Genomic DNA, 26,450 nt, shown 5'->3' on the forward strand with positions numbered 1-26,450 from the left:
CACACACACATATATATACACATATACACATACATATACACACATATATATACACATACATATACACATACATATACACACACATATACACACACACACACACGCAGATTCAAAGCCTAGGGGTTAAGAGTTATGCTCTAACATTTGCTAATACATGTGACGTGAGGTCTCTGGATGCAGTGAGTAGGCTTCACTTGTTTGTGTGTGTACGAGAAAGAGGGAGGGTGTGCAGACACATCACTTGTGTTGATGTGATCTGGTGCTCCAGAGAGTTAGATGTCTCTTGGTGAGAGAGTCCTTTCGAGGAAATGAGCAAAAAACGAAACGAGTACTGTGTAACCATAAGAAGACTCAGCTCAACCTCAGACATGAAACCTGTGTTTTTCCTCAGACCATGAGAAGGTTGTAAAAGGAAACTGAGACTCTTCCATCTGTGTTCCGTGTCCGAGGGAGAGAACCCTGTGTGATGTTCTGCTGTTCCTCTCTGCTCTCCGTGGTTCTCTGCTGGGCGGAGCTGTCGGGGGCTCCTGCTCGTCTGCCTAGGATGAAGGCAGGACAGACCAACACACTCAAGCTGAGAGAGAAACAAAGACCTTCAACAGAGAGACTTTCAACATTGAGGAAAAGCATTTGCTACTCAGACTAAACTATAGTCACCTGTGTGGACTTGTTTCTGAGCAGTCATGGCGTTCGTTCCTCAAACAAAGTACACTCACTTTCGGAGTGAATCTCTAAGCTCAACAGAGGACCCCTCCTCCCCTCTCACCCCACCAGGGTTACCCTCCTCCCTCTCCTCCTCCTCTCTCACGCCAATCTTACCCCCCTCCTCCCCACGGCCGACTGAAGACAGCCCCACCACTCTCTGCTCCTTCTTCCCCAGTATGGGAGCCCTCCGCCTGGGTGTTTCTGCTACCCTGCTCCCAGGCCTGAAGGCCTCCATTAGGCCTGGGCAGGCTCAGCCCTCTGTCCTGGCCCCCAGGGGTGAGAGGTCATGGTCCAGTTCCCCTCCTCCCCTTCCCTCTCTAATTCCCCCCTCTCCACCCCCTCGCCCCCCCCTGCAGGACATGAACCGGCTGGGAGGGGCGTCCAGGCGGGCGCGGGTGGAAGGGGGGCAGCTTGGGGGCGATGAGTGGACCAGACATGGATCCTTCGTCAACAAGCCCAGCCGGGGCTGGCTGCACTCTGACAGTCTGGTCAGCACCTCCGGAGTGGCCTACACCGTACGGGTGAGTGTGTGTGTGTGTGTGTGTGTGTGTGTGTGTGTGTGTGTGTGTGTGTGTGTGTGTGTGTGTGTGTGTGTGTGTGTGTGTGTGTGTGTGTGTGTGTGTGTGTGTGTGTGTGTGTGTGTCCACACTATACATTTAGCTGTGATCAGTCCTGTCTCGGTACAGAATGTGTCTTGTGTGTCCTTGGCTCTTGTTTCTCTCCCATTGGGATTGCTATCCTTGTGTTCCCAGCGTTGCCGTTTGTCTGCCTCACTCTCTATGTCTCTCTGTCTCTCTGTCATTGATTGAACGTCTCTCTGCCATCTATTGTCTTCAGTCTTCCCTCTCCCCCTCCATTCCTCAGCCCTCCTTCGTTAACATGTGCTCCTTCCTGTTTCCTGCGCAGTACATGGGCTGTGTGGAGGTCCTGCAGTCGATGAGGGCGCTGGACTTCAGCACCAGGACACAGGTAACCAGGTAAGCCTGTCCCCAGAACAGCTCCCTCTGCTGGGCACACACAGGAACAGCAGTAACTGTGGCTCCGACTCCTACACAGGAGAGACAGTGCAACTGGCAAGGCAGAGCTCATCAAACACACCTCTCTCTCTCTCTCTCTCTCTCTCTCTCTCTCTCTCTCTCTCTCTCTCTGTCTCTTTCTCTCTCTCTGCCTTTCTTACTCTCTCTGTCTCTCTCGCTTTCTGTCTCTCTCTCTCTCTCTCTCTCTCTGTCTCTTTCTCTCTCTCTGCCTTTCTTACTCTCTCTGTCTCTCTCGCTTTCTCTCTCTCTCTCTCTCTCTCTCTCTCTCTCTCTCTCTCTCTCTCTCTCTCTCTCTCTCTCTCTCTCTCTCTCTCTCTCTCTCTCTCTCTCTCCCTCTGTCTCTCCCTCTGTCTCTCTCTCTCTCCCTCTGTCTCTCCCTCTGTCTCTCTCTCTCTCCCTCTGTCTCTCTCTTCTCTGTTTAAGGAGCGTGTGTTGCTCCTGTCAGCTGCTACACTCCCAGACCCTAAATTAGAATCTTCTGGAATCTTGGTGGTTTCCGTCTGGTTTCCGTAGCGATGTTGGTCTCCATGGCTCAGAAGTGATCTTCCCGTAGTCACATGACGCCAGATCGTATCTAATCTGCTGCACAAGGGTGAAATCCAGGAAATGGTGTGTTTTCATGTGAGAGCATGTTCCACAGACCGAGTGATGAGTCAGACAGATTGAAGTGTGTGTGTGTGTGTGTGTGTTGTTTCAGAGAGGCCATCTCCGTGGTGTGTGACGCCGTGCCTGGAGCTAAAGGAGCTCAACGCAGGAGGAAGGTACAAAGAGTACACACACACACACCGCACATGCACACACACATAGCAGCATTATTTATTGATGTGTTAAGTGTCTGCCAGTGGGAGGGGCTCTTGGTACTGGAGAGAAACTTGATTTTACTGGATGGTCCACTCTGGATGATCAGGAAGCACTCACAGACTCACTCCAGATGATGGTCCATACACTGTGGTCAGTCAGCTGTGGTCAAAACTCTGTGGTCAGCCAGCTGTGGTCAACACGCTGTGGTCAACACTCTGTGGTCAACACTCTGTGGTCAACACGCTGTGGTCAAAACTCTGTGGTCAAAACTCTGTGGTCAGTCAGCTGTGGTCAGTCAGCTGTGGTCAACACTCTGTCTCTGTCTACGTCCGTCTGTCCCATAGGCAGGAGGGGTGGAGGCAGGGCAGACAGCTGCCTCTCCAGACTGCCCCAGTTTGACTCAGATCTGATCTGGAGGGCAGGAGGAGGAGGGCGGCAGGAGGAGGGCAGGAGGAGGAGGGCAGGAGGAGGAGGGCAGGAGGAGGAGAGGAGGGAGAGGAGGAGAGGAGGGAGAGGAGAGGAGGAGAAGGGGGAGCGGGAGGGGAGGAGGGGGAGTGGGCGGGGAGGCAGGCAGGAGGGAGCTGACAGGAGGGAGCTGACAGGAGGGAGCTGACAGGAGGGAGCTGACAGGAGGGAGCTGGCAGGAGGGAGCTGACAGGAGGGAGCTGGCAGGAGGGAGCTGACAGGAGGGAGCTGGCAGGAGGGAGCTGACAGGAGGGAGCTGGCAGGAGGGAGCTGACAGGAGGGAGCTGGCAGGAGGGAGCTGACAGGACCCTGTGCTAGCCATGCCAGTGTGGGGGTAGTGTTGGCTCTGCTCCTGGGGTGTTGGTCATGGTTGGTGCAGCCTGGTCTGCTCCTGGTCTGCTCCTGGTCTGCTCCTGGTCTGCTCCTGGTCTGCTCCTGGTCTGCTCCTGGTCTGCTCCTGGTCTGCTCCTGGTCTGCTCCTGGTCTGCTCCTGGTCTGCTCCTGGTCTGCTCCTGGTCTGGATCAGTTTCTCCCTGCAGCTGTCCTCACACCCACACAGCCCAGACATTCACACACACTCTACTGCAGCACACACACACACACACACACGCCAACCATTCTGTCTCACAAACCTTGTCTTTCTCTCTCTCCACCTCTCCATCCATCTCTCTGTGTCTTGTCCAGCCCTCTCCTCGCTGTCTGTCATCCATCCTAGGGAAGAGTAACCTCCAGTTTGCAGGCATGACCATCACCCTGACAGTGTCAACAAGCAGCCTCAACCTGCTGGCCTCTGACTGCAAACAGGTAGGAAACAGCACCTGGGGCTCTGCACGCGCTCAGACAGCACCTGGGGCTCTGCACGCGCTCAGACAGCACCTGGGGCTCTGCACGCGCTCAGACAGCACCTGGGGCTCTGCACGCGCTCAGACAGCACCTGGGGCTCTGCACGCGCTCAGACAGCACCTGGGGCTCTGCACGCGCTCAGACAGCACCTGGGGCTCTGCACGCGCTCAGACAGCACCTGGGGCTCTGCACGCGCTCAGACAGCACCTGGGGGCTCTGCACATGCTCAGACAGCACCTGGGGCTCTGCACGCGCTCAGATAGCACCTGGGGCTCTGCACGCGCTCAGACAGCACCTGGGGGCTCTGCACGCGCTCAGACAGCACCTGGGGCTCTGCACACGCTCAGACACGACCCTGGCCCCCCTCAGAGCTCTGGTCCCCCCAGTTAGCCAGTTGACCTTAATTGCTTACTGATAACTGTGGGAAGATAAACACACATAAACACACTGTTTACACACACACACACACAGTGCAAGTAGCCTTTACAAATGCTAATGCTATCGATCTGAAACTGGCTTGTTATTGCAGACTCCTAAACTGGTGTTACAGCTGACCTCATTAGTAGTTTTTTTGTTAGTGGAGGAAGTCAAAGCTGCTTAACTCTGCTGCCCAGCAGAGAGAACAGTGTGTTAACACACTTTGTGTCTGGTCTCTCCTCCTCCTCCCTCCATCTCAACTCTGCTATCCACCATCTCTCACATGCTGACACCTCTCTCTCTCATCCTCTCTCTCATCCTCTCTCATCCTCTCTCATCCTCTCTCATCCTCTCTCATCCTCTCTCATCCTCTCTCTCATCCTCTCTCTCATCCTCTCTCTCTCATCCTCTCTCTCTCATCCTCTCTCTCATCCTCTCTCTCATCCTCTCTCTCTCATCCTCTCTCTCTCATCCTCTCTCTCTCATCCTCTCTCATCCTCTCTCATCCTCTCTCTCATCCTCTCTCTCTCATCCTCTCTCTCTCATCCTCTCTCTCATCCTCTCTCTCTCATCCTCTCTCTCTCATCCTCTCTCTCTCATCCTCTCTCTCTCATCCTCTCTCTCATCCTCTCTCTCTCTGTCTCCACAGATCATCGCCAATCATCACATGCAGTCCATATCTTTTGCCTCTGGAGGAGACCCTGTGAGTCACCCACAACACAACTCGTGTCTCTCCCTCCCTCCTTCTCTCTCTGTCTTTCTCTGTCTCTCTCTGTCTTTCTCTGTCTTTCTCAGTCTTTCTCTCTCTCTCTGTCTTTCTCTGTCTTTCTCTGTCTTTCTCTCTCTCTCTGTCTTTCTCAGTCTTTCTCTCTCTCTCTCATCCATCAAAAGGCCACCTTGTTGGGTCCGCCCTCTCTCCTCCCTGCCTGATCAGCCCTTCAGCCTGTCATTATCAGTGCTTATCAGAGTGAGCACATCTATCCCTCGCTTGTTCCCCTCCCTCCTCAGCTCTCCTTTCCTTCCTCTCATCGTTCATCGTAGGCTGATATGACCTCTGACTAAACGGTTTCCTCCTCTTCTCCTCCCCCACCCTTTCAACTTCACCCTCCTTTCAACTTCACCCTCCATCATGTGTCCACCCCCGGGACTCTCCTCCCCCTCCTCCCTCTCTCTTCCCCCTCCTCCCTCTCTCCTCCCCTCCTCCCTCTCTCCTCCCCCTCCTCCCTCTCTCCTCCCCCTCCTCCCTCTCTCCTCCCCCTCCTCCAGGACACAGCAGAGTACGTAGCGTACGTAGCCAAGGATCCAGTCAACCAGAGAGGTGACATTCAACAGCCTTTCATTCTCTCTTAGTCACTGTGTTTTTATCGTCGTTTTTTAATATTTGCCAAAAGGTGTAAAAGTGGGGTTACAACTTTCAACACTCCCTGTTGTCTATCCCCCTCTCTACTTCCTACTTCCTGTCCCCCAGCATGTCACATCCTGGAGTGTCCCGAGGGCCTGGCCCAGGAGGTCATCAGCACCATCGGCCAGGCCTTCGAACTGCGCTTCAAACAATACCTGAAGAACCCCCCCAAACTAGTGACCCCCCACGACCGGATGGCCCCGTTCGACGGCTCTGCCTGGGAGGAGGAGGAGGAGGAGGGGGCCCAGACCCCCGAGGTGCCCCAGACCCCCGAGGTGCCCTACTATAATAACTTCCCTGGGAAGCAGCCACCTCCAGGGGGGCTGGTGGACATGAGGACCCGCCCCGGGGCCACGCTGGTGAGACACACACACACACACACACACAGGGGGTAAAGGTGGTGAGAGAGGATACACAGGCCACTTCATCTGAGACATGACAGGACAGGAACTCCATGGAGCTGATTAAAGCTCATTTCTGTCTATAATCACAACTCACTTCCTCTGATCCTGGGACAGTGCTACCTCACTTCCTCTGATCCTGGGACAGTGCTACCTCACTTCCTCTGATCCGGGGACAGTGCTACCTCACTTCCTCTGATCCTGGGACAGTGCTACCTCACTTCCTCTGATCCTGGGACAGTGTTAACTTACTTCCTCTGATCCTGGGACAGTGCTACCTCACTTCCTCTGATCCTGGGACAGTGCTAACTTACTTCCTCTGATCCTGGGACAGTGCCACCTCACTTCCTTCTGATCCTGGGACAGTGCTACCTCACTTCCTTCTGATTCTGGGACAGTGCTACCTCACTTCCTTCTGATTCTGGGACAGTGCTAACTAGCCAGTTACAGTTACTTTAGTACAGTTAAAGTACAAATACTTTGTTACTGTACTTAAGTAGATTTTTTTTCACACAGAGGGAAGAGAGAAGGCGAACAGAGAAGCCTAAAACAGATAAAATCAGAGCAGACTACAAATAGAGTATAGTAGTCCTCATCAAGTACTCATCAATGATGCGTATGGCAGCCAATCATTGACATCATGTTTTGAATTCAAAAAAGCATTGAATACCTAATATTGAAATTTAAACTTCAATTGTTGGTTTTGAATTCACCTCCTCAAAATTGAAATATGAATTTATTTCAATGTAAAAAAAAAAAAAAAATCAGATCCTCTGAAAAAGGTTTGACCAAAATCTTTCTAAAGGTTTCTTAAAAAAAAAAAAAGAGTTAAAATATAAAAAGTTGCATCATTGATGAGGACTATTGTGCTCTGCTTTAATCTACTCGGTTTTAGGCTTCTCTGTTCTCCTTTCACTGTATGTAGGGAAAAAGGTACGTTATGGATGACACAAAGGGGGAGCGATGTCGACTGAGAATAGAGACGTATTTAGAGACTGATCACCCATGGCCATATATGAGGGACTTTGTGTGTGTAACACTATGTTACTGTAAGTTATACTCAACTTGTCTTTCTGTGTGTCTCTGCAGCCGTATGGACAGAATGACATCCACAAGCAGCCACTGCCGCCCTTACCGGGTGGGTCATTCCCTCCACACACACACACGCACACACACACACACACACACACACACACACACACACACACACACACACACACACACACACACAGTGTGTTGCCTCGTCTGTCAATCGAGTCTCCCCCTCTGTCACGCTGACTCTGCCTTTGGATGTATCTGAGATTCCCCCTCATCTAAATCCATCATCTTCAGTGAGCCAGACGCCTCCTTGAAATGTTCTCTCTGAAACACGCACACGCACGCACACACGCACACGCGCACACGCACACACACGCACGCACACGCACACTTACTCTGCATTGTGTTGAGGAGACCATCTCAGTGGGTGTTTGAGGGCAGCTTCGTCATCAACAGTCTGTCACCCGACATCTGACAGGACTGGCAGGGAAATGTCACAGTCGTGTTTGTCGTGATGCTGCTGCGTCTGTGAGTGGTGTGGAGAGGTAAAGCTGTTGTCTCTGATCTCCAGTGGGAGCCAAGGAGGGAGGGAGGGACCTTTTTGACGATCCCTCGTACGTCAACGTGGACAAGCCCCGCCCCCTAGCAGCTGCAGCCAATGGGAACGCTCACAGAGACGCTTTTGACATGAGTGAGTTCTCCACTGGTGATGGTTACCATAGTGATACTAAGCAGCGTCTATATTATTTCTCTGTGTGGCTGTGTTCAGCCGAGCCGTACCTTGTAACATGTAGCGCATGGAGGTGCTGTGTTCAGGTGTGTCCTCATGTAAAGCTGCTGCTGCTAATCAGTAAGTGTCTCTCAGAGCCGTTTGACGACGCCCTGGGCGTGGCAGGCCCCGGGGCCCCTGCGGCGGGCAGCGTGTCTGCAGCGCCCCCTCTGGTGGAGCAGCTGCAGTACGAGGCCTGGTTCCACGGCAGTCTGAGCCGCCGGCAGGCAGAGAGGATGCTGGGACGCGACGGAGACTTCCTGGTGAGGGAGTCAGGGACCACCCCGGGGCAGTACGTCCTCACCGGCCAGCAGGGGGGGCAGCCCAAACACCTGCTGCTGGTGGACCCTGAGGGAGTGGTGAGTAACCAGGGAGGGGGTGATGGGGGTTATGGGGTGATGGGGGTTATGGGGTGATGGGGGTTAGGGGGTGATGGGGGTTAGGGGGTGATGGGGGTTAGGGGGTGATGGGGGTTAGGGGGTGATGGGGGTGATGAGGGTTAGGGGTAATGGGGGTTAGGGGGTGATGGGGGTTAGGGGGTGATGGGGGTTAGGGGTAATGGGGGTGATGAGGGTTAGGGGGTGATGAGGGTTAGGGGGTGATGGGGGTTAGGGGGTGATGAGGGTTAGGGGGTGATGAGGGTTAGGGGTAATGGGGGTGATGAGGGTTAGGGGGTGATGAGGGTTAGGGGTAATGGAGGTGATGAGGGTTAGGGGGTGATGAGGGTTAGGGGTAATGGGGGTGATGAGGGTTAGGGGTAATGGAGGTGATGAGGGTTAGGGGGTGATGAGGGTTAGGGGTAATGGGGGTGATGAGGGTTAGGGGTAATGGAGGTGATGAGGGTTAGGGGGTGATGAGGGTTAGGGGTAATGGGGGTGATGAGGGTTAGGGGTAATGGAGGTGATGAGGGTTAGGGGGTGATGAGGGTTAGGGGTAATGGGGGTGATGAGGGTTAGGGGTAATGGAGGTGATGAGGGTTAGGGGGTGATGAGGGTTAGGGGTAATGGGGGTGATGAGGGTTAGGGGTAATGGAGGTGATGAGGGTTAGGGGTAATGGGGGTGATGAGGGTTAGGGGTAATGGAGGTGATGAGGGTTAGGGGTAATGGAGGTGATGAGGGTTAGGGGTAATGGGGGTGATGAGGGTTAGGGGTAATGGAGGTGATGAGGGTTAGGGGGTGATGAGGGTTAGGGGTGATGGGGGTTAGGGGGTGATGGGGGTTACGGGGTGATGGGGGTTAGGGGTAATGGGGGTGATGAGGGTTAGGGGGTGATGAGGGTTAGGGGGTGATGGGGGTTAGGGGGTGATGGGGGTTACGGGGTGATGGGGGTTAGGGGTAATGGGGGTGATGAGGGTTAGGGGGTGATGAGGGTTAGGGGGTGATGGGGGTTAGGGGTGATGGGGGTTAGGGGGTGATGGGGGTTAGGGGGTGATGAGGGTTAGGGGTAATGGGGGTGATGAGGGTTAGGGGGTGATGAGGGTTAGGGGTAATGGAGGTGATGAGGGTTAGGGGGTGATGAGGGTTAGGGGTAATGGGGGTGATGAGGGTTAGGGGTAATGGAGGTGATGAGGGTTAGGGGGTGATGAGGGTTAGGGGTAATGGGGGTGATGAGGGTTAGGGGTAATGGAGGTGATGAGGGTTAGGGGGTGATGAGGGTTAGGGGTAATGGGGGTGATGAGGGTTAGGGGTAATGGAGGTGATGAGGGTTAGGGGGTGATGAGGGTTAGGGGTAATGGGGGTGATGAGGGTTAGGGGTAATGGAGGTGATGAGGGTTAGGGGGTGATGAGGGTTAGGGGTAATGGGGGTGATGAGGGTTAGGGGTAATGGAGGTGATGAGGGTTAGGGGTAATGGGGGTGATGAGGGTTAGGGGTAATGGAGGTGATGAGGGTTAGGGGTAATGGAGGTGATGAGGGTTAGGGGTAATGGGGGTGATGAGGGTTAGGGGTAATGGGGGTGATGAGGGTTAGGGGTAATGGAGGTGATGAGGGTTAGGGGGTGATGAGGGTTAGGGGTGATGGAGGTGATGAAGGTTAGGGGGTTCAGTCAGAAGGTTATGAACATGACTGGTAAACGAGGCTCTTGGGACTGGTCAGCTGTAAGTGTTAACTTTCTTTCTCTTTCACCATTTATCTCTCACACACTAATTTCTGTCTGTCTCTCTCTCTGTCTCTCTCTCTCTGTCTCTCTCTCTGTCTCTCTCTGTGTCTCTCTGTCTCTCTCTCTCTCTCTCTCTCTCTCTCTCTCTCTCTCTCTCTCTCTCTCTCTCTCTCTCTCTCTCTCTGTCTCTTTCTCTCTCTGTCTCTTTCTCTCTCTGTCTCTTTCTCTCTCTCTCTCTCTCTCTCTCTCTCTCTCTCTCTGTCTCTCTCTCTCTCTACCCCCTCTCTCTCTCTCTCTCTCTCTCTCTCTCTCTCTCTCTCTCTCTCTGTCTCTCTCTCTCTCTCTCTCTCTCTCTCTCTGTCTCTGTCTCTGTCTCTCTCTCTCTCTCAGGTTCGTACCAAAGACCATCGTTTTGAGAGTGTAAGCCACCTGATCAGCTACCACATGGACAACAGACTGCCCATAGTGTCAGCGGGGAGTGAGGTGTGTCTGCAGCAGCCTGTGGAGCACAGGGCCTGAGCACACACACACACACACACACACGCGCGTGCGCATACACACACCACTGCAGAGAAAGCCAAAATACACGTGTCTCTTTGCCAAATCACCTGCTTGTTGCTGTTGCTTAAACTCCTCTCCTTCTTGGGCGCCACACTGTGACCCCCTCCATCCCTCATCTCTCTCTTCCTCCACTGTCTCTCAACCAGCGAGCAGATGGAACACAATGCAAGTTTTTTACCAGTTAAAAAATACAAAGTACAGTACTGTTGTTAATGAAATCATGCCAATAGCTGCATTGTGAAGCGATGCAGGCAGGAGAGAGGTAGTGGCAGAGCTGCAGCACCAGAGATCTGCAGCAGATCCACACTGGGAGAAGCACTGCTTCTCTGAAGCACTGCTCTCCTTTCCCAGAAGCACTCCAACATGCAAAGCCAGATCACAATCACAAGAATAACAAAGAGATTTTCATCTTAAAGACTTGATGTCATCGGACAATAGCAACGGCCAATCGCAACTCTTGAGGTCAGGCCTCCTGTTGAATATGCAGAAATGTTTTTCGTATCTAATCCAATCAGGATCAATCTAACCCCTCCAGTCCCTCCCCTCTAATCTCCTTTTGAACTGTAACCTCTGGAATGATACCCGGTAATGTCAAGGAGGACACTGTATGCAAAACAGGGGGATCTTTGCCACGACCATCATCTCCTGTCGCCCAAGAGGCAGGTGCTGGAGGGAGCTGTCGTCTGCCAGGTAGCATGAGCCCAGCTCTCACTGAACACTCAGGATCAGGACCGTGCTCTCAGCTGGAGAGCTGTATCCCTCCTCATCTACACTCGCACCCTGCCCTCCTCCACCCCCACCCTGCCCTCCTCCACCCCCACCCCACTCTGCCCTCCTCCACCCCCACCCTGCCCTCCTCCTCCTCCACCCCCACCCTGCCCTCCTCCACCCCACCCTGCCCTCCTCCACCCCCACCCTGCCCTCCTCCACCCCCACCCTGCCCTCCTCCTCCTCCACCCCCACCCTGCCCTCCTCCACCACACCACCACTCCTACACCCCCTCCCTGCTCCTCTCATCATGCCAAAGATGGTGGACTTGATTATCAGGGGCAGAGGAAGCCTTGGAAATGACAAACGTTAATGGCAACTGTACATCTCTTTATCTATATTAATATGTGCTTACAATAGGACTATGCTGTACACCTGTGTACTAAGGGGTGGGGGTAACTAAAGAGCTTCCTGGAGGGGGAGGTGGTGCAATGTCATCTTAGAGATCCAAGCTGATACAAAAATGATGTCATCTTAAAGCGCAGCTGATGTTGACTGCGTACACACCAATCTAGATAGAATGTTCTATCGCTTTTCAGTGGCTGTTGTATCTAGAAGGTGCTGCATTGACAATCTATGGCCTTGCCCTTGCATGGACTGTTAGGAGGAAGTGAGGAGAGAAGTGGGAAACAGGCCCTCCCCCCTCAGAGACCAGCTGAAAAGATTTTAAAGTGTGTTATCAGTCAAAGCAGTGGATTCTCTCCAGAATGCGCTGCCCAGTATGTCATAGTGATGTGTATAGTTGTAGTATAGTATGTTCTGATCACCCAGGGAAAGGCTACCCACTTTCTAAACACTTGTTTCAAAGGAAAGAGAGAGACTGATGGAAAGTGTGGAGACATTGATGACAGGGAGCTTTGGTTGTGTGAATGAAGCGTTTCAGCTAACTCCTGCTGTAGGCTTGGCTCTCTCTCCTTCACCCTTCCTTCCTCTACTGTTTGATGTTTGTTTTCTCTAAATCTTTTAACTGTGCCTTGTTTCTGGGATGCAGTCACCTTATGTACTTATATACAAAAATGCAGTGGACAAACAGGACTTTTACACACCTTCTCAGCTCAACATAAACTCTGCAAAAAGGACCTTGACACCGGTCCAGTGATGGCAATCTGATCCTCGGATGCACATTCTTACCCTCACCACCTGTAAATAACATCTGACTGAATTGGTTCATTTTGTTTTTTCTATTTGTTGTTTTCTGGAATTCAGGTCAAAGTTGTTTTTCAGACAGTCTGGTGAAAGCCAGACACATTACTGTAGGAACTACAGCCAACAAGTCTTGTCAGTGTGCTTAGAATTCAAACCAAACTGTCAAAACAAGGGATATGTTAACCTAAACCTTCATCTCAACCAGGTTTATCTCACACACATGGACAAACACATTATGTACACATAATCTGTGTTCACCCCCCCCCCCCCCCCCACACTCATTGTAGGGACGGTTGGGTTGATTAGACACTCAGTTCAGGTGATCTGTATGTGTGTGGGTGAATGAAAAGCACCCAGCTGGACTCAACATCATTAGTAAAGCATTCTAGCATTATCATTGTTCATCACAGTTGCCTTTGTTGCATGGAAATCCTTTCTAAAATGTTCTATATTGTTGTTGTTGTTGTTGTTGTTGTTGATGATGCTGTTGTATTTTTTAATTTGTGTTTTTGAAGCCAAAGGTTGTTTTAAATTAGCACAAATATTGCTTTTTACTTTTTATGTTTCTATTTGACTACTCTGTTCTTATGGGGAAAATATGTCTGTTTACACCTGTATCTGAAAATATAAGATTGCATTATATAAAACATTGGTGAGTTTGGTTTTAAATACAGTTTCTGTATCTGACTATGGTCTCCTGTGTTTTATTGGTTCAGTTCACCTTCTTTAATACCAAACAGAACATACTTCTCTCACAGCCCAGTGCACACAGGTTCACGTGATTGTGTTAGGGTCACTGCAGCACAGTAAACAGATTTACCAGAAGACCGCAACAATAGAGGGACCAGAACAAAGAGAACTCCAGCTGTAAGTCACGCGTGATGTCAGCGCTACAGGGAGGAGTGTCCGTGTTGCTGCTGTGTGTCACATCAGTGTCCAGTAGCGGCGCTGGATCATTCCTACTTCAATAGTGGGGGGATGCTACAGACACATGGAGGCCTGGACTAGTGTGTTCTGCTGGAGGGTTAAAGCCAGGAAGGGACCGCAGTGGAACAAGCGCCAGGGCCGGAGATCTGTGTGGAAGGGTTGATAACCTGGTGGAACGCGTGGGTTTAAAGCACCTGAGAGGGGTGGGGGCAGAAGGTCGGAGAAACAGCAGTGTGGAGAGAAGGCCCTGGTGAGGATGATGACGCCTCTATGGGAGGTTATAAATGGACGAGCCCTCCTCTGAGCACAGACCCAGTACAGACACGACCTTCACCTCTCCACCAGCCAGCTCATCTGGAACTTCCTCTCCTAACGAGTACACCTGCTTCTCTTCTTCCTCCTGTAAACCTACCCCTACCTTCTCCTCATCGCTCCATCTCCCAGCTGTCCTCCAGCAGAGCCATGCACCCCCAGCGCCCTCTCCCCCAGGCCATGCCCTCCTCGTTTGGGCAGAGCCTGCGTGACATGGCCATGGGCCTCGGCCGGGGCAAGAACTTCCTGGGAGGGAACATCGCCTACGGCTTCATCCAATCCTTCAAGGAGTGCCTGTATTTCCTCCTCTGCTGCTGGTGCATCAAAGAGATCCTGGACTGAGAGAAAGGAGAGAAGAGAGAGGGGCGTTCTCCTTCAACTTTTTACTCTGCTGGTCTGCTTGGCCTGTTTTTCTCCCAGTGGGCATGGCGTGTTAGTCCGGTGGTGTGGGACTGAAGACGGATGGTCGTTGCAGAAAGACGCCACTGCGAACGCTCAACCTTGATCTCCCATCTCCTCATCATGCCTCCTCTGCTGCCCATCTGTCATCTGGACATTAGAGAAGGAAGAGTGCACTGACCGCTGTACTCTGAGATGGCTGTTTACCCAGCTGCGCTCAGCTACGCTCAGCTGCGCTCAGCTGCGCTCAGCTGCGCTCAGCTGCGCTCAGCTGCGCCCAGCTGCGCCCAGCTACGCCCAGCTACGCCCAGCTACGCTCAGCTACGCCCAGCTACGCTCAGCTCTGCTCTCTGTGCACTGAAGACGGCTGTTTACCCAATGTATACTTACTGAACAAGGAACAGTCCTTCTCTCTCCGGGGTCTGGAAGCTGCTCTTCTGTTCCGACCTGTGTAAATGACAAACAGGCCTGGTTGTGATGCACTGCACTGCTGACTGGGTAGAACTGGTGTGGAGATGGAAAGATCTGAGATAAGCAAGGAAGAATATGCAAAGCTGGTTGTTATGGTACAACAATATTTTTTTTTTAAGTTTGACGTTTGAATATGTTCCATGTTGCATTGAGCTCTCATAACTATATTGATTGCAATTTTTCGTTCTAGTGAAAATGTGTAAAATGATAACCATGTGAATCTTATGTTCAGTAAAAGTAAATTCGACTCTGACCACCGATTTGTGTGTACAATTATTTTCCCTGGTGATATGATCTCTTCAACCCGTACTGCGTTACAGCATAGGTTGAATCAGCATTTTCTTATGGAATTGAGTGTTAACTATCGCTGAAGTCACTGTCATGAAACCCAGTGCCTATGTAAGCATACAGTCCATATAGGCTACATGCATACATACATACCCTCTGTCACCTGCGTGTGTCACTCATTCAGCAGGTTTTAATTGAAGAACACGGGACCGCATTTGTATTGGTGGATAGTCGTAGTGGGCGGGACCGCGGGGAGTGACGCGAGCCTGGAAGTGAGAGCGTGGGTAGTCCTGTTAGTGTGAATTCAAAGCGACCGTCCTGAAGTTCTCAAGTGGAATGGAAAGATCCATTTAATTGGCGATAAGTGGTTGACAAACAATCGTGAATTTGTGAAAAGACGCAACTTCAGGTAAGTGTTACATATCATTACAACGTAGCAGCAAAGCCATCAAACATGACGACACATTGAAAGTTTTCTTCATAGTTTTCTCACGCTTGGACGTAAACTTTATCCTTATTTCCGGTCAAAGGGTCGTTAGTTTACTAAAAGTAGCCTAAACTATCAGGGTTTTCCTTCTTAACATGCCGTTTAAATATTATACAGTATTGTGCTGGTTGTCTCCAGTTTTAGGCTGTTCCATCCGTTTGTATTTTTTTCCATTGTGGGGTGATGTTATGACAGTTCAGATCCTGATAAAAGCCGCGCACGCCTCTTGGGTCAACATGGAACATGAATACAAATATCGGCTCGGGGTAATATTGAGACGGTATGCATATTAGGTGATGAGCCGAGATTATATAGTTTGAAGTTCAGTTCACACAGAATGGCCTACTGACATCAGTGTAGTCGCCGTCCTGACCAATTTAGGTCATTTTCTCTTCGAAGAGAAAGAGATTGTAGACTCCAAGCACAAACGACAAACCGGTGACCACGTTACGTTATAATGCAGTTTATACAAGTTGAGAAGAACATTGCACATCGTTACTTATTAGGAACATTAAAAGGGTTCTCTACCTTCGCGTTTGTCTGTGGAACATTTGTCAGCTCGTGGAGCTGAGGTCAACAGTGAGATTCTCGGTATGGCTGCCAAAACTAATGGACGTAGGATAAGCTCGAACCTACTTTTCAGTCCAGAAATGTTCTCAAGCAAGGAAATCTTGCTTTTAGGGTGTTCAGTGTCTGCGGTTCATTTCTTATGTAGTCTATAAGACATCTTAAAAATTGTGTTTATATGTCTGCGTATTTTCTGTTCCATTATAGGCATTGGCACACCATCGCTCTCTTTCTCTCTCTCTTTCTCTCTCTCTTAGTCTTCTCATCTGTGCTATATATAACTAGTATCTATTTTTAAGTCATTCCACTATATACTCCACAATGCTCCTTGGGCCCAGGGCTACATTCACCAGCCCTCCGCTGGGAAGAACACGTTTAGAAGACCTAAATTGCTGTGCTGGAAGATAATTGAGTTTATGGAGTGAAGTGTGTCATTATACAGCCACACTTCAGAAGTGGCATGAAAGTAATGGTTAGCTAAACTCTCATTGGACAGAAGCTAATGCACACTCTTGTAGATTAACTTCAAACTACGTTAGAGATACATTTATCCAGATGAAGGTTATTGTTTTTCAGTATGGTGAGTCTTTATGCTTTGTGTGTGTGTTGCTGGTGAGGGACCAGTCTCTGCTCTGTTAGTCTCTGCTCTGTTAGTCTCTGCTCTGTTAGTCTCTGCTCTGTTAGTCTCTGCTCTGTTAGTCTCTGCTCTGTTAGTCTCTGCTCTGTTAGTCTCTGCTCTGTTAGTCTCTGCTCTGTTAGTCTCTGCTCTGTTAGTCTCTGCTTGTTGCTTCAGTGAGTTGATATGGCAGCACAGCGCCAGCTGTAGAACTACACTGGGTAAAAGGGACACAAGTCATTAGTGTTTTAATCGGGTTAGAATGCAGCATAATTAGACATTATCGTTTGTGTACAACACTCAATAATGTTTTTTCAAAGACGTAACACGAATCAGTTAATCTACACAATACATTCAACAGGAATACCATAACTAATCCTAACCGTAAGCCTACCTACCAACCAGCACACTTGTTAGCAGAATATTCTCTTACTCTTCTGGATCTAAAATGGGTACAGTCTTGGTTACCCCTGTTTCTGCCAAAACATTTCCCAGCCAGTCAAGCCTCAGGCCACACACACCCCAACTACTAATGAAGGACTGAATGCTCATTGGGGAAGTTTACTTCCTGTTCACACACACACACACACACACACACAGCAGGCATCATCTGTATCTCCCTCTCTCTCACACACACACACACACACACACACACACACACACACACACACACACACAGTCACACTCGTGGTTTACCTTAGTGAGAAGCCTGTCCTAGACAAGCCTATTCAAATGCAGTGCCTGTGCAAACAGGGCACGTACATGTCTTGGAACGGCTGAATGAGGAGTAGGATTGTAGCACATGGAGATAAACAACACTGTACAATAGGCCAGTCCTGAATCACCTCTGCACTGTTTCAGCACTGTAACCTATCACCTCTGCACTGTTTCAGCACTGTAACCTATCACCTCTGCACTGTTTCAGCACTGTAACCTATCACCTCTGCACTGTTTCAGCACTGTAACCTATCACCTCTGCACTGTTTCAGCACTGTAACCTATCACCTCTGCACTGTTTCAGCACTGTAACCTATCACCTCTGCACTGTTTCAGCACTGTAACCTCTCTACTCATCCTGGAAGCAGTGAGTTATTGGTGCTCATTTGTTACTTCCTGTGAAATAAGTCTCACACACCCGAAGCCCACCATGCTTACCAACACTTCTCTCAGCCTGTCAGGTTTCTGGAGGCGCCTCCAGGAGCAGCGTCTGGATGTGGTGTGTTTAGACCCAGGTTAATGCTGCTGTGTTGCAGGTGCTGGACAGAGCCACTAGGGGGCAATGTCTGACAGCAGCAGTGCCAACAGCAACAGCTGGACCCTCCTCGCAACAGAGGTAATGTCTGGGGGATGAGCAAGAACAAAGCAAAACTCAAGCTTAGAAGTCCAATCAAAATAAGAAGCAGGTATAAGTCTATTTTAGTATACATTTCTGCCTGGTTATTGGTTACGTGTGTGTGTGTGTGTGTGTGTGTGTGTGTGTGTGTTAGGAGAATGTTGCTGAAACCCTGAGGCCTGTAGCAGAGGGGATAGAGAACCAAACAGACATACTTGATCCTGCTACAGTGGAGCCTACAGGTATGTACCTCCACAACACTCACAGTGAGCTCAGCTGTCAGGAAGTGTGTATCCTCAGCGTGTGTGTGTGTGTGTGCGTAGGAGAGCGGGGAGATGGGAAGGGTGCTGTGCCTGCGGAGAGGGAGCGGTCTGAGGAGAGCTGGCAGGTACTGCACCACGACTTCCTGTAATCACACCCAGCCTAGAATAGCTTTTCTAGAAAAAAACAACTCTGAATAATACCTGTTTCCTGTCTTTGTCCAGGCACCACAGGAAGTGACAGGATCACAGGAAGTAGATCTTGAGAGAGTGGAGGATGCTATCTCTCATGTGCAGCACAACACCTCTGATGCTACCGACATCCCCAACCTGACCCCTGACCCTGCCCACGACTCCCACATGACCCCTGACCCAACCTCTGTCAAAAACGACCACCTTCCCTCCTCCCTAGAAATCCCTGCCCCCTCCCACCCTGATGTCAACGCGGCCAGCCAATTAGCAGGCTCCTCTGAGGGCCAAGCCCATCCCAGCCCTGACCCTGATTCGTTCTCTGAATCCTACACCCATATCAGCCCATCTGTGGAGGACGGCCCTGGTTTTCTGCTCACTGAGACCCTGGGAGCAGAGGAAGAGGTGAAGCTTATACAGGAAGGAGAAGCTGTCCATCAGCTTAATGGGGAGGGGCTTGAGCAGGAAGAGGAGGAGTCTGAGCTGTCTCAGAGAGTGACTGAGGATGGGAAACAGGCAGGTGAGAAGATCACACCAAACCATCCGTGTTACAGTTCCAGCTGAGTGATGTTTGAAGGGACAGCACCTTTAATCGTACAGTATGTGCCTCTTAAGCTACCCAAGTCTTAGGATAACACTGTATGCGTGTCTGTGTGTGTGTTTGTGTGTGTTGAAGACTAAAGGGTGTGTATGTTTGTGTTTGAAGTGAAGTTGGTGGACCAGCTGGTCAGGGACTTGTTCCATATCTGGGCAAGGAAGTTGTCAGGACAGGTTGTGTCCGGTACGAGCATGTCAGCACGATGTGACCAGAGTAAAGCTGCACGTGTCCTGCTGATCAGGAGTCCTCCCTGCCGACAGGACGACCTTTGACCTCTAGCCTGTTGGTGCTTGTGTTCTTTGACCTGTGCTGTGATCGCAGCCAGCCTTACTAAACACAGGAAAGGGGAGCTTCCAAATGACATGACATGTATTCATTTAGCAGAGACCCTTTTATCCAAAGCGACTTCCAAGAGAGAGCTTTACAAAAGTGCATAGGTCACTGATCATAACAACAAGATAGCCCCAAAAATTGCGGGTAACCAAAACATGAAGCATACATTGTAAAAATTAAATAAGTCCCAAAGGGAAGAACCATAAGAGCATGTAGTTAAACAAAATACAATTAAACACCAAAATACTCCGATAGCGCCGTTTGTTGGGGGGTCTGACGGACTCCAATGTGCCAAACAGGGTTTGTGCCGCTGCACCTCAGGGAAGCATTAGCGCTCCTTAAGAGGTCTCCTTTCTCGATTGGTTGAGTTGCGCTTGTGGAGGCCAGGTCAGCTGACTAGCCCAGGTGCTGGGCTGAGCAGTCTGCTGCTGCTGGGCTGAGCAGTCTGCTGCTGGGCTGAGCAGTGTGGTGCTGCTGGGCTGAGCAGTGTGGTGCTGCTGGGCTGAGCAGTGTGCTGCTGCTGGGCTGAGCAGTCTGCTGCTGCTGGGCTGAGCAGTGTGCTGCTGCTGGGCTGAGCAGTCTGCTGCTGGGCTGAGCAGTGTGCTGCTGCTGGGCTGAGCAGTGTGCTGCTGCTGGGCTGAGCAGTGTGCTGCTGCTGGGCTGAGCAGTCTGCTGCTGGGCTGAGCAGTCTGCTGCTGCTGGGCTGAGCAGTCTGCTGCTGGGCTGAGCAGTGTGCTGCTGCTGGGCTGAGCAGTGTGCTGCTGCTGGGCTGAGCAGTCTGCTGCTGGGCTGAGCAGTCTGCTGCTGCTGGGCTGAGCAGTCTGCTGCTGGGCTGAGCAGTCTGCTGCTGCTGGGCTGAGCAGTCTGCTGCTGCTGGGCTGAGCAGTCTGCTGCTGCTGGGCTGAGCAGTCTGCTGCTGGGCTGAGCAGTCTGCTGCTGCTGGGCTGAGCAGTCTGCTGCTGCTGGGCTGAGCAGTCTGCTGCTGCTGGGCTGAGCAGTCTGCTGCTGCTGGGCTGAGCAGTCTGCTGCTGCTGGGCTGAGCAGTCTGACTCCACCTGGACTGCTAAAGCTACTGCAGCTAATACACCCTCTCCACACACACAGCCGCAAGTGTGTGTGTGTGTGTGTGTGTGTGTGTGTGTGTGTGTGTCTCGATGTTCATGACAAAGGGATACTTCACCTCTAACTGGGTTTATAAATACCTGAAAAACAGACAGAGGACAGAATGTTTAGTTTTAAACGACCCTGTCCCTGCCCTCTCAGTGTGGGTGAACTATCCCTTTTAAATAGCAAGAGAGAGAAGGGGGGGGGGTTATACCTTAAGTCTGATTCTCTGTCTTCCTCTTGATCCCCCAGTACCATCTGAAGTCGGGGAGGAGTGGCCAGGTGACTGGAGGGAGGAGTCATCTGGGGTGAGGAGGAGGAGGGGCTCTCTCCTGGCAGCTCTGGAGCGGATTGGACGGAGGGATGAGGAAGAGGAGGAGCCTGAAGCCTTCCATCTGCCTCAGAGGGAGGAGGAGACCGGCTTCTCTCTGAACAAGTGCATCCTGGGAGCCATCATCTTGCTAGGGCTCGGAACCATCTTCTTCTCAGGTAGACCACGCCTCGGTTACAGTCGTCATGCCAACCCCATGTCTTCCTGTATCTACGGGGCGTGGCCCCTTGTATGACCTGTGCTCTCCTGTTTATCACCTGTGTCCACGTCAGACTGTAAACCTTGACAGACTTTTACAAATGTATTATTTTGATTCATCGGATTTCAGACCTAAAGTTGGCTGTTGCACACGACAGTGATGGGTATTTCCGGAATAAGTATAGTCTGACATTATTGGTCGATTTTTTTTTAAGCGAGAAGCCGGAACAATCTCTGAGTGTAGGGCTAAGAGAGCAGTAACTAAGGGTTAACACAACCTATTCTGGTTATCAAAAGTCACATTTCTAAGTTCACCAGAAGTTCTATACCTGGCCTATATTTCATCTGGAAATACACACTATCGTGTGCATATAGCCAATATAGCCCATATTAGGTCTGAAATCCGATTGATCAAAATAAGTCATCTATTTGCAATAGTCTTTCAAGGTTTACTGTCAGAGACACATGGATCACTGTCGTGTGCATAGCCAATTGTCATTTTGGGAAAATCACACAAACTCTTCATAAAAAAATAAAAATAAAAAAAATAAAAAAAACTTTGTGTGAGAGAGCTAACATAACTGCTAGCTAGCAGAAGTTGTTGACCTGGTTTATGGAATATATGCAGGCATTACTCCAGCATAGTGAGGTAGGTTTAGATCAAGCAGTTTCTTAGTGTCCCAGGTAAAGGTGTGTCTGAGACTGAGGAGGTGTATTTTACCTACAGGTGTCTTCATGGACCTGGATGAGGGTAGGTAGTGTGTGTGTGTGTCTTCTACTGGCTATTTGCATGCTTGTGTGCTCGCTCAAATGAGGATGTTTTGCATGTGATACTGCCTGATACCGAGGCCGATTACTTCCTGATGTGACTTTGCACTTTGACAGCAAACCTCAAACACATACTTTTTCTTCTGTACTTGGTTGTGATGCAACAGATTCTGTCACCAATTGTAGCTCTATGTTGGTGTGTGTGCTCTTGTGCAGGTGTGTGTGTGTGTGTGGAGGTGTGTGTCCTTGTGCAGGTGTTGGTGTGTGTTGTAGTGTGAGAAGAGGCCTTTTAGCAGGAGCGTTAGCCTTAACCTTATTGGATGTCAGAATGTGATGCACAAGGATTTACCAAGCCTGCCTCGTGTGTCGTGTGTCGTCCAGCTCGGTCGTCACTGTGTGACGGTGCCTGTCTGTGCTGAGCCCTAACCAGTGCCACACTGTGATGATGCACTGTGACATGAGTTTCTGATTTTCCACCCAGAGGGAGAGTATGATGTCAGAGAGATGAGAGACGCAGAGGTCACCGGGAAACATGTAAGAGGCTCCCTTCCTCTCCTGCCATCGCCTTTAACCCTGTTTCTGTCTGGTCCCCTTACCTCCCTTTGGCCCTCAACGTGTGCGTGTGTGTGCGTGCACGTGTGTGTGTCGTCATCACAGGAATGGTTGAACCCTGAGGTCCCTCCTCCGCCTGTAGATGTTGACAACCCAGAGCTCCTGAATAAACCATGTGAAGAGAACCAGCACATCTCTGTGCTGCAAGCCCAACTGCAGGTAGCCCAGGAGGGGCTTACACACGTGTGTGTGTGTGTGTCTGGCTCATGTCGCTGGGGATGTGCAGTGTTCTCATGAGGTCCTCTCTGTTCTTTTTAATCAGGCACAGAAAGAGGAGCTAAAAGTAGCCCAGGGACAAGCAGCCGAGGGAGCGAAGGAGCGAGTGAGGAGGGAGGAGGTGGAGAAGGAGAATGGTAGGCTGAAGAAAGACGCGTTGTCTCTCCCCGTGCTTCTGAAAGAGAACGAGAAGATGAAGAGAGACCTGGCATCTGTTCCCGCCCTACAGAGAGAAGTAGAAAGACTCAGAGCCACAGTGACTGAACTAAAACACATCCCAGGTACTGAGGGAGAGAGGGAGGAGTAGGCAGGGAGGGAGGGAGGGAGGAGGAGTGATGCTGAGGACTGCTGAGGACTGGTGGTGCCGTGGGCTAGACCAGGAATTCTGCATGACAAACCAGGGATTTTAAGAGGAGAGGTTGTATAGTTACGGAAGACAATCAGAAGGGGCTTTATTCACCATGTAAGTTAACACAAACAAGGAATGTTCTGTGGCAGGAAGGTGCATGAAGAGTTAGCTTGACAAGGAACATTTCTCTCTGTTTCCTACTTTTCAACAATGGCTTCCTTCTGGAGTAAGTGATGTTTTGCTCCTTCCACAGCCTGTGACACCACCCCACCGCCAGTTACTCCTGCTGCAGCGCCCCCACCTGGCCCGGTGGAGGACGGCAGCCTGAAAACAGACAGCCCTGCAGAGGAGGAGGTCAGGACCTTGAGGGTGGGAGAGGGGAAGGAGAAGAAGAAGAAAGAGTGGAAGAAGGATGAGCCTGGGCAGGGAGAACAAGGAAAGGAAAGATGGAAGGAGCAGGGGGAGAAGAAACTGAGGGAAGGTGGGAAAGAAGACTGGAAACCAGAAAAGGAGTGGAAAAAAGGAAAACGTGATAAGGAGAGTGACGGTCAGGGCGGGAAGAAAAGGGAGGAGAAGAAAGGGTGGAAAGGGAAAGAAGAGAAAACAGGGGAGTGGAAGAAAGAGAGAGAAAGCAGAGGGGATGAGGGGAAGCCATGGAAGAACAAGGAAGAGAGGAAGGAAGGGAGAGGAAAGAATGAGAGAAAAGACTGGAAGAAGGGCGAGAATGCGGGTGACGGGAAGGAGTGGAAGGGCAAGAGTGAGATAAAAGAAAAGAAAGCAGGGAAGCGGTATGTTGATGGGAACGAGGGCGAGCATGAGGGGAAGGGAGGGGAAGACTGGAGACACCAGGAGGACTGGGGGGAAAGACACCAAGACAAAGGAGAGAAAAAACAGTGGAAGGGCGACAAAGATTGGAAAAAGAAAGACGGCGGTAGAGAATGGAAGGGTGAGGAGAAGCAGAGATCTTGGCAAGGGAAGGAGAAGGAGTGGCCTAGAGAGGGAGACAGGAAGAAGGAGTGGCCTAGAGAGGGAGACAGGAAGAAGGAGTGGCCTAGAGAGGGAGACAGGAAGAAAGAGAGACTGGAGGAGAGCTGGAGACAGGAGCGAGGAAGTCACCACAGAGGCAAAGACGAGCACAAACAGGACAAGCATGAGAAGAGGCCCCATGGCTTCACAGAGAGAGAGGGAGGGAAGGAGAGTCTGCGGCACAGCCCTGGGGAGAAAGGCCTGCCTCCCACCCACCGCAGCCCCCCCCTGGAGCAACCCAACTACTGGCTCCTGCAGCGAGAACGCCTTCAGCACAACCCCAGCCCTCAAGCCAAGTGCACCTCGGTGGAGACCTGCGCCCAGGCGGAGGGGCTGCTCCCGGTTCCCTTGCCAGAGTTTGAGGCCCTTCTCCTGGGTTACCTGGCCAAGGCAGAAGGGGTGGGGGTGGAGGCCTCCAGGAGAGAGGAGCTGAGGAAGCTGGCCACAGAGTTCTTCAAGGACGGAGTGTTCGCCCACGACCACATGAGCTTCAGGGATTTTGTGGAGGATCTTGGAGACATCTTGGAAGACATGGTGGATGGAGAGGAGGATGAGGATGAAGAAGAGGGGGGGATAGAAGAAGAGATGGATGGCTTTGATGATGAGGCTATGAGGAAGTTTGCCGTGCTGGACGGAGGAGAGAAAGTGGAGAAAAAGAGAGACGAGAGGATGAAGGAGGCTGGAAGAAGTCACGGGTGATGGACAGAGAGAAACAGGAAGTGTGGAGGAAGGATGGAGGAGATGCGTCGCTCAGAGGGAACACGCAGATTACACACACACACACAGACACACACACACACACACACACACTATTCTTTCTCTGCACTGTTTTGCTTATTTCTTCCCTCTCCTCCTCTCTTTTCATCATGCTTCATATTAGCTCAGGTACCACAGCAGGCAGATTTACATTTGAAGGTTTGAATGTCTTAAACGAGAATATACGTCTTCCTCTGGCCTCCAGAAGGGTTCAGGGAAGTGGGGAGGAGAGAAGTGGAGAGGGTGTCCGTGTGTTTGTTCAGAGGGAGCTTCGCAGACACGCCTAGTCAGGAGGGCTTAGGAAGGTGTTCAGGACCAGAGAAGAGGTGAGAGAGCTGAAACGTCTTCATCCTGTTAGGGACCCGACACCAGGCCTTGCTCACAGGCCCACTCCCTTAACCCCTGCTGTTTGTTCCCTATTTGCCCACATCTAGTATACCTTCTTTATGTGTTGCCAGTATAGCAGATGCTGTAGTCATGTTACATGTTACATGTTACACACATGCGCACACACACACATTGAAGTCATGAACCCATGAATAGAAGAGCAGTTTTCCTCAACCTTAGTTACACCTTGTATGGTCAAGTTCTGGTTCTTCATAGAAGACCTTCTGACAGGGCCTGAGACCAGATGGGCTTGGGAGAAACTTCTCTCCATCTGGTCTGTCAAATTAAAAAATATTTTCCTCTGTTTGATACCATGCACTGCATTACTTAACCAAGCAAGGCTTACCATTCTCTAGCTTGACTCATGTTAACCTATTTATCTTTAAAGTTGTTTATATGAAAGGTGGTTTGTCATTAATGGTTTGTTGTACTTAAGGAGCCCAGTACTAGATGAGTCACTACTACTGAAAAGATGGAGTTAATAAAATGTTTATAATGAGGGTAGGTCTTTATATCCATGCACTGTAAAGGTTTCTAGGGTACGTAGTGCACTGAAACTCCACACACATCAGAAATGTAGCTAACTTATTACCGGTACTTTAAAGATATAGAAATGTCTGTGAAGGTACAATATTTTTTGTATTGTTTGGTTTGTTAGAACTATAATTTGTCATTTGTGTATAATTTTTTTTTGTCTGAATTTGATGAAACACTAAAATGTCAAACATTTAATATAGAAGACCATCATGGCACATATGCAAGACATTTGCGCATTTATGTTTGTCAGTAAAGCACCCTAAAGCCTGGTTGATATGAAAAGGCCACATAGAAAAATCAGCTTCAATGCCCTTTGAAGTCATTAAATATGGGCGTAGTGGCAAGAATGTAGATGACACTGTATGTTGGGTGCGTTTCATTTCATTATGTTTATGATGCAAATAATTCAATAAATTCAGCTTGTCCCTATGATGAGGAATTTGTGTTGCATTTAGTTTTTTCTTAGTAGATTATTTGTCTCAATGAATTTGCTTTATATTGTGTCTTGAATCTTGTTACTAATTAAACACACTATTTCATGCTGTACTTGTGAAAGTTGACTTGTACAACACCAACAGCCCTGTTGACTGTTACTCAGGCCTGCTGCAGCAGTTATTTTAATCGTAGATCTGAACACTTGGGTGAGCAGTTGATAAACACACGTTCTCAGTTCCCCTAACCCTAATGAGCACCTAGCATCTCCGGCTAGTTCATCACTGTTCTAATCTAGACCTCAGCTATATGTGTGAGTGCGTTAGAGAGAGAGAGAGAGGTGTGTACTATTTACAGCTTGTATGTTCATGCGTACAGACCAGACAGATCCAGCCAGAGACTAGAAGAGGTGAGTCCTCACGCGTCATCCAAACACATGTTGAGAATCTGTATTATAATGTCAAAGCGATGAGGAATAGTAACGACTCTTTAGTGTGTTTCT

General features: G+C 50.3%; 3 protein-coding genes across 10 annotated transcripts; all 3 read left to right on the plus strand.

Annotated features, from left to right (window-relative positions):
* Positions 1 to 77: 77 nt before the first annotated feature.
* Positions 78 to 11,352, plus strand: shc1 (SHC (Src homology 2 domain containing) transforming protein 1). Its single transcript, XM_084668989.1, has 11 exons — positions 78 to 1,226; positions 1,612 to 1,682; positions 2,440 to 2,503; positions 3,693 to 3,812; positions 4,918 to 4,971; positions 5,535 to 5,586; positions 5,737 to 6,029; positions 7,161 to 7,209; positions 7,681 to 7,800; positions 7,975 to 8,237; positions 10,368 to 11,352. Exons 1-11 carry the CDS (start codon positions 684 to 686, stop codon positions 10,494 to 10,496), a joined length of 1,758 nt encoding a protein of 585 aa, XP_084525115.1. The 5' UTR covers positions 78 to 683; the 3' UTR covers positions 10,497 to 11,352.
* A 2,489-nt stretch (positions 11,353 to 13,841) lies between these two features.
* On the plus strand, positions 13,842 to 14,099 carry lenep (lens epithelial protein). Its single transcript, XM_084671369.1, has one exon. It carries the CDS (start codon positions 13,842 to 13,844, stop codon positions 14,031 to 14,033), a length of 192 nt encoding a protein of 63 aa, XP_084527495.1. The 3' UTR covers positions 14,034 to 14,099.
* A 1,024-nt stretch (positions 14,100 to 15,123) lies between these two features.
* Positions 15,124 to 25,955, plus strand: pbxip1b (pre-B-cell leukemia homeobox interacting protein 1b). 8 transcript variants are annotated; one of them, XM_084668992.1, is made up of 13 exons: positions 15,124 to 15,258; positions 17,573 to 17,603; positions 17,690 to 17,852; positions 18,007 to 18,094; positions 18,176 to 18,240; positions 18,338 to 18,821; positions 19,008 to 19,082; positions 20,589 to 20,825; positions 21,593 to 21,616; positions 22,115 to 22,167; positions 22,291 to 22,404; positions 22,508 to 22,742; positions 23,064 to 25,955. In XM_084668992.1, the coding sequence occupies exons 3-13, from the start codon at positions 17,799 to 17,801 to the stop codon at positions 24,533 to 24,535; spliced, it is 2,901 nt and encodes a 966-aa protein (XP_084525118.1). In that variant the 5' UTR covers positions 15,124 to 15,258; positions 17,573 to 17,603; positions 17,690 to 17,798; the 3' UTR covers positions 24,536 to 25,955. The 8 variants fall into 8 exon arrangements, with proteins under 8 accessions (XP_084525118.1, XP_084525119.1, XP_084525117.1 ...); XM_084668993.1 differs by lacking the exon at positions 17,573 to 17,603; XM_084668991.1 differs by lacking the exon at positions 17,573 to 17,603 and having other exon boundaries at positions 17,773 to 17,852.
* Positions 25,956 to 26,450: the final 495 nt, after the last annotated feature.

The sequence above is a fragment of the Hypomesus nipponensis genome, chromosome 2, assembly GCF_054491055.1.
Source record: "Hypomesus nipponensis isolate SF chromosome 2, ASM5449105v1, whole genome shotgun sequence".
NCBI lineage: Eukaryota > Metazoa > Chordata > Actinopteri > Osmeriformes > Osmeridae > Hypomesus > Hypomesus nipponensis.

Bases quoted from the DNA above. Each gene is read 5' to 3' on its own strand.
- shc1 (XM_084668989.1), top strand. From the start codon at position 684: ATGGCGTTCGTTCCTCAAACAAAGTACACTCACTTTCGGAGTGAATCT. The intron at 6,030-7,160 runs GTGAGACACACA...GTGTCTCTGCAG, and splicing joins CCCGCCCCGGGGCCACGCTG to CCGTATGGACAGAATGACAT. The intron at 8,238-10,367 runs GTGAGTAACCAG...TCTCTCTCTCAG, and splicing joins TGGTGGACCCTGAGGGAGTG to GTTCGTACCAAAGACCATCG.
- lenep (XM_084671369.1), top strand. From the start codon at position 13,842: ATGCACCCCCAGCGCCCTCTCCCCCAGGCCATGCCCTCCTCGTTTGGG.
- pbxip1b (XM_084668992.1), top strand. From the start codon at position 17,799: ATGTCTGACAGCAGCAGTGCCAACAGCAACAGCTGGACCCTCCTCGCA. The intron at 21,617-22,114 runs GTAGGTAGTGTG...TTTTCCACCCAG, and splicing joins CTTCATGGACCTGGATGAGG to AGGGAGAGTATGATGTCAGA. The intron at 22,743-23,063 runs GTACTGAGGGAG...CTCCTTCCACAG, and splicing joins TGAACTAAAACACATCCCAG to CCTGTGACACCACCCCACCG.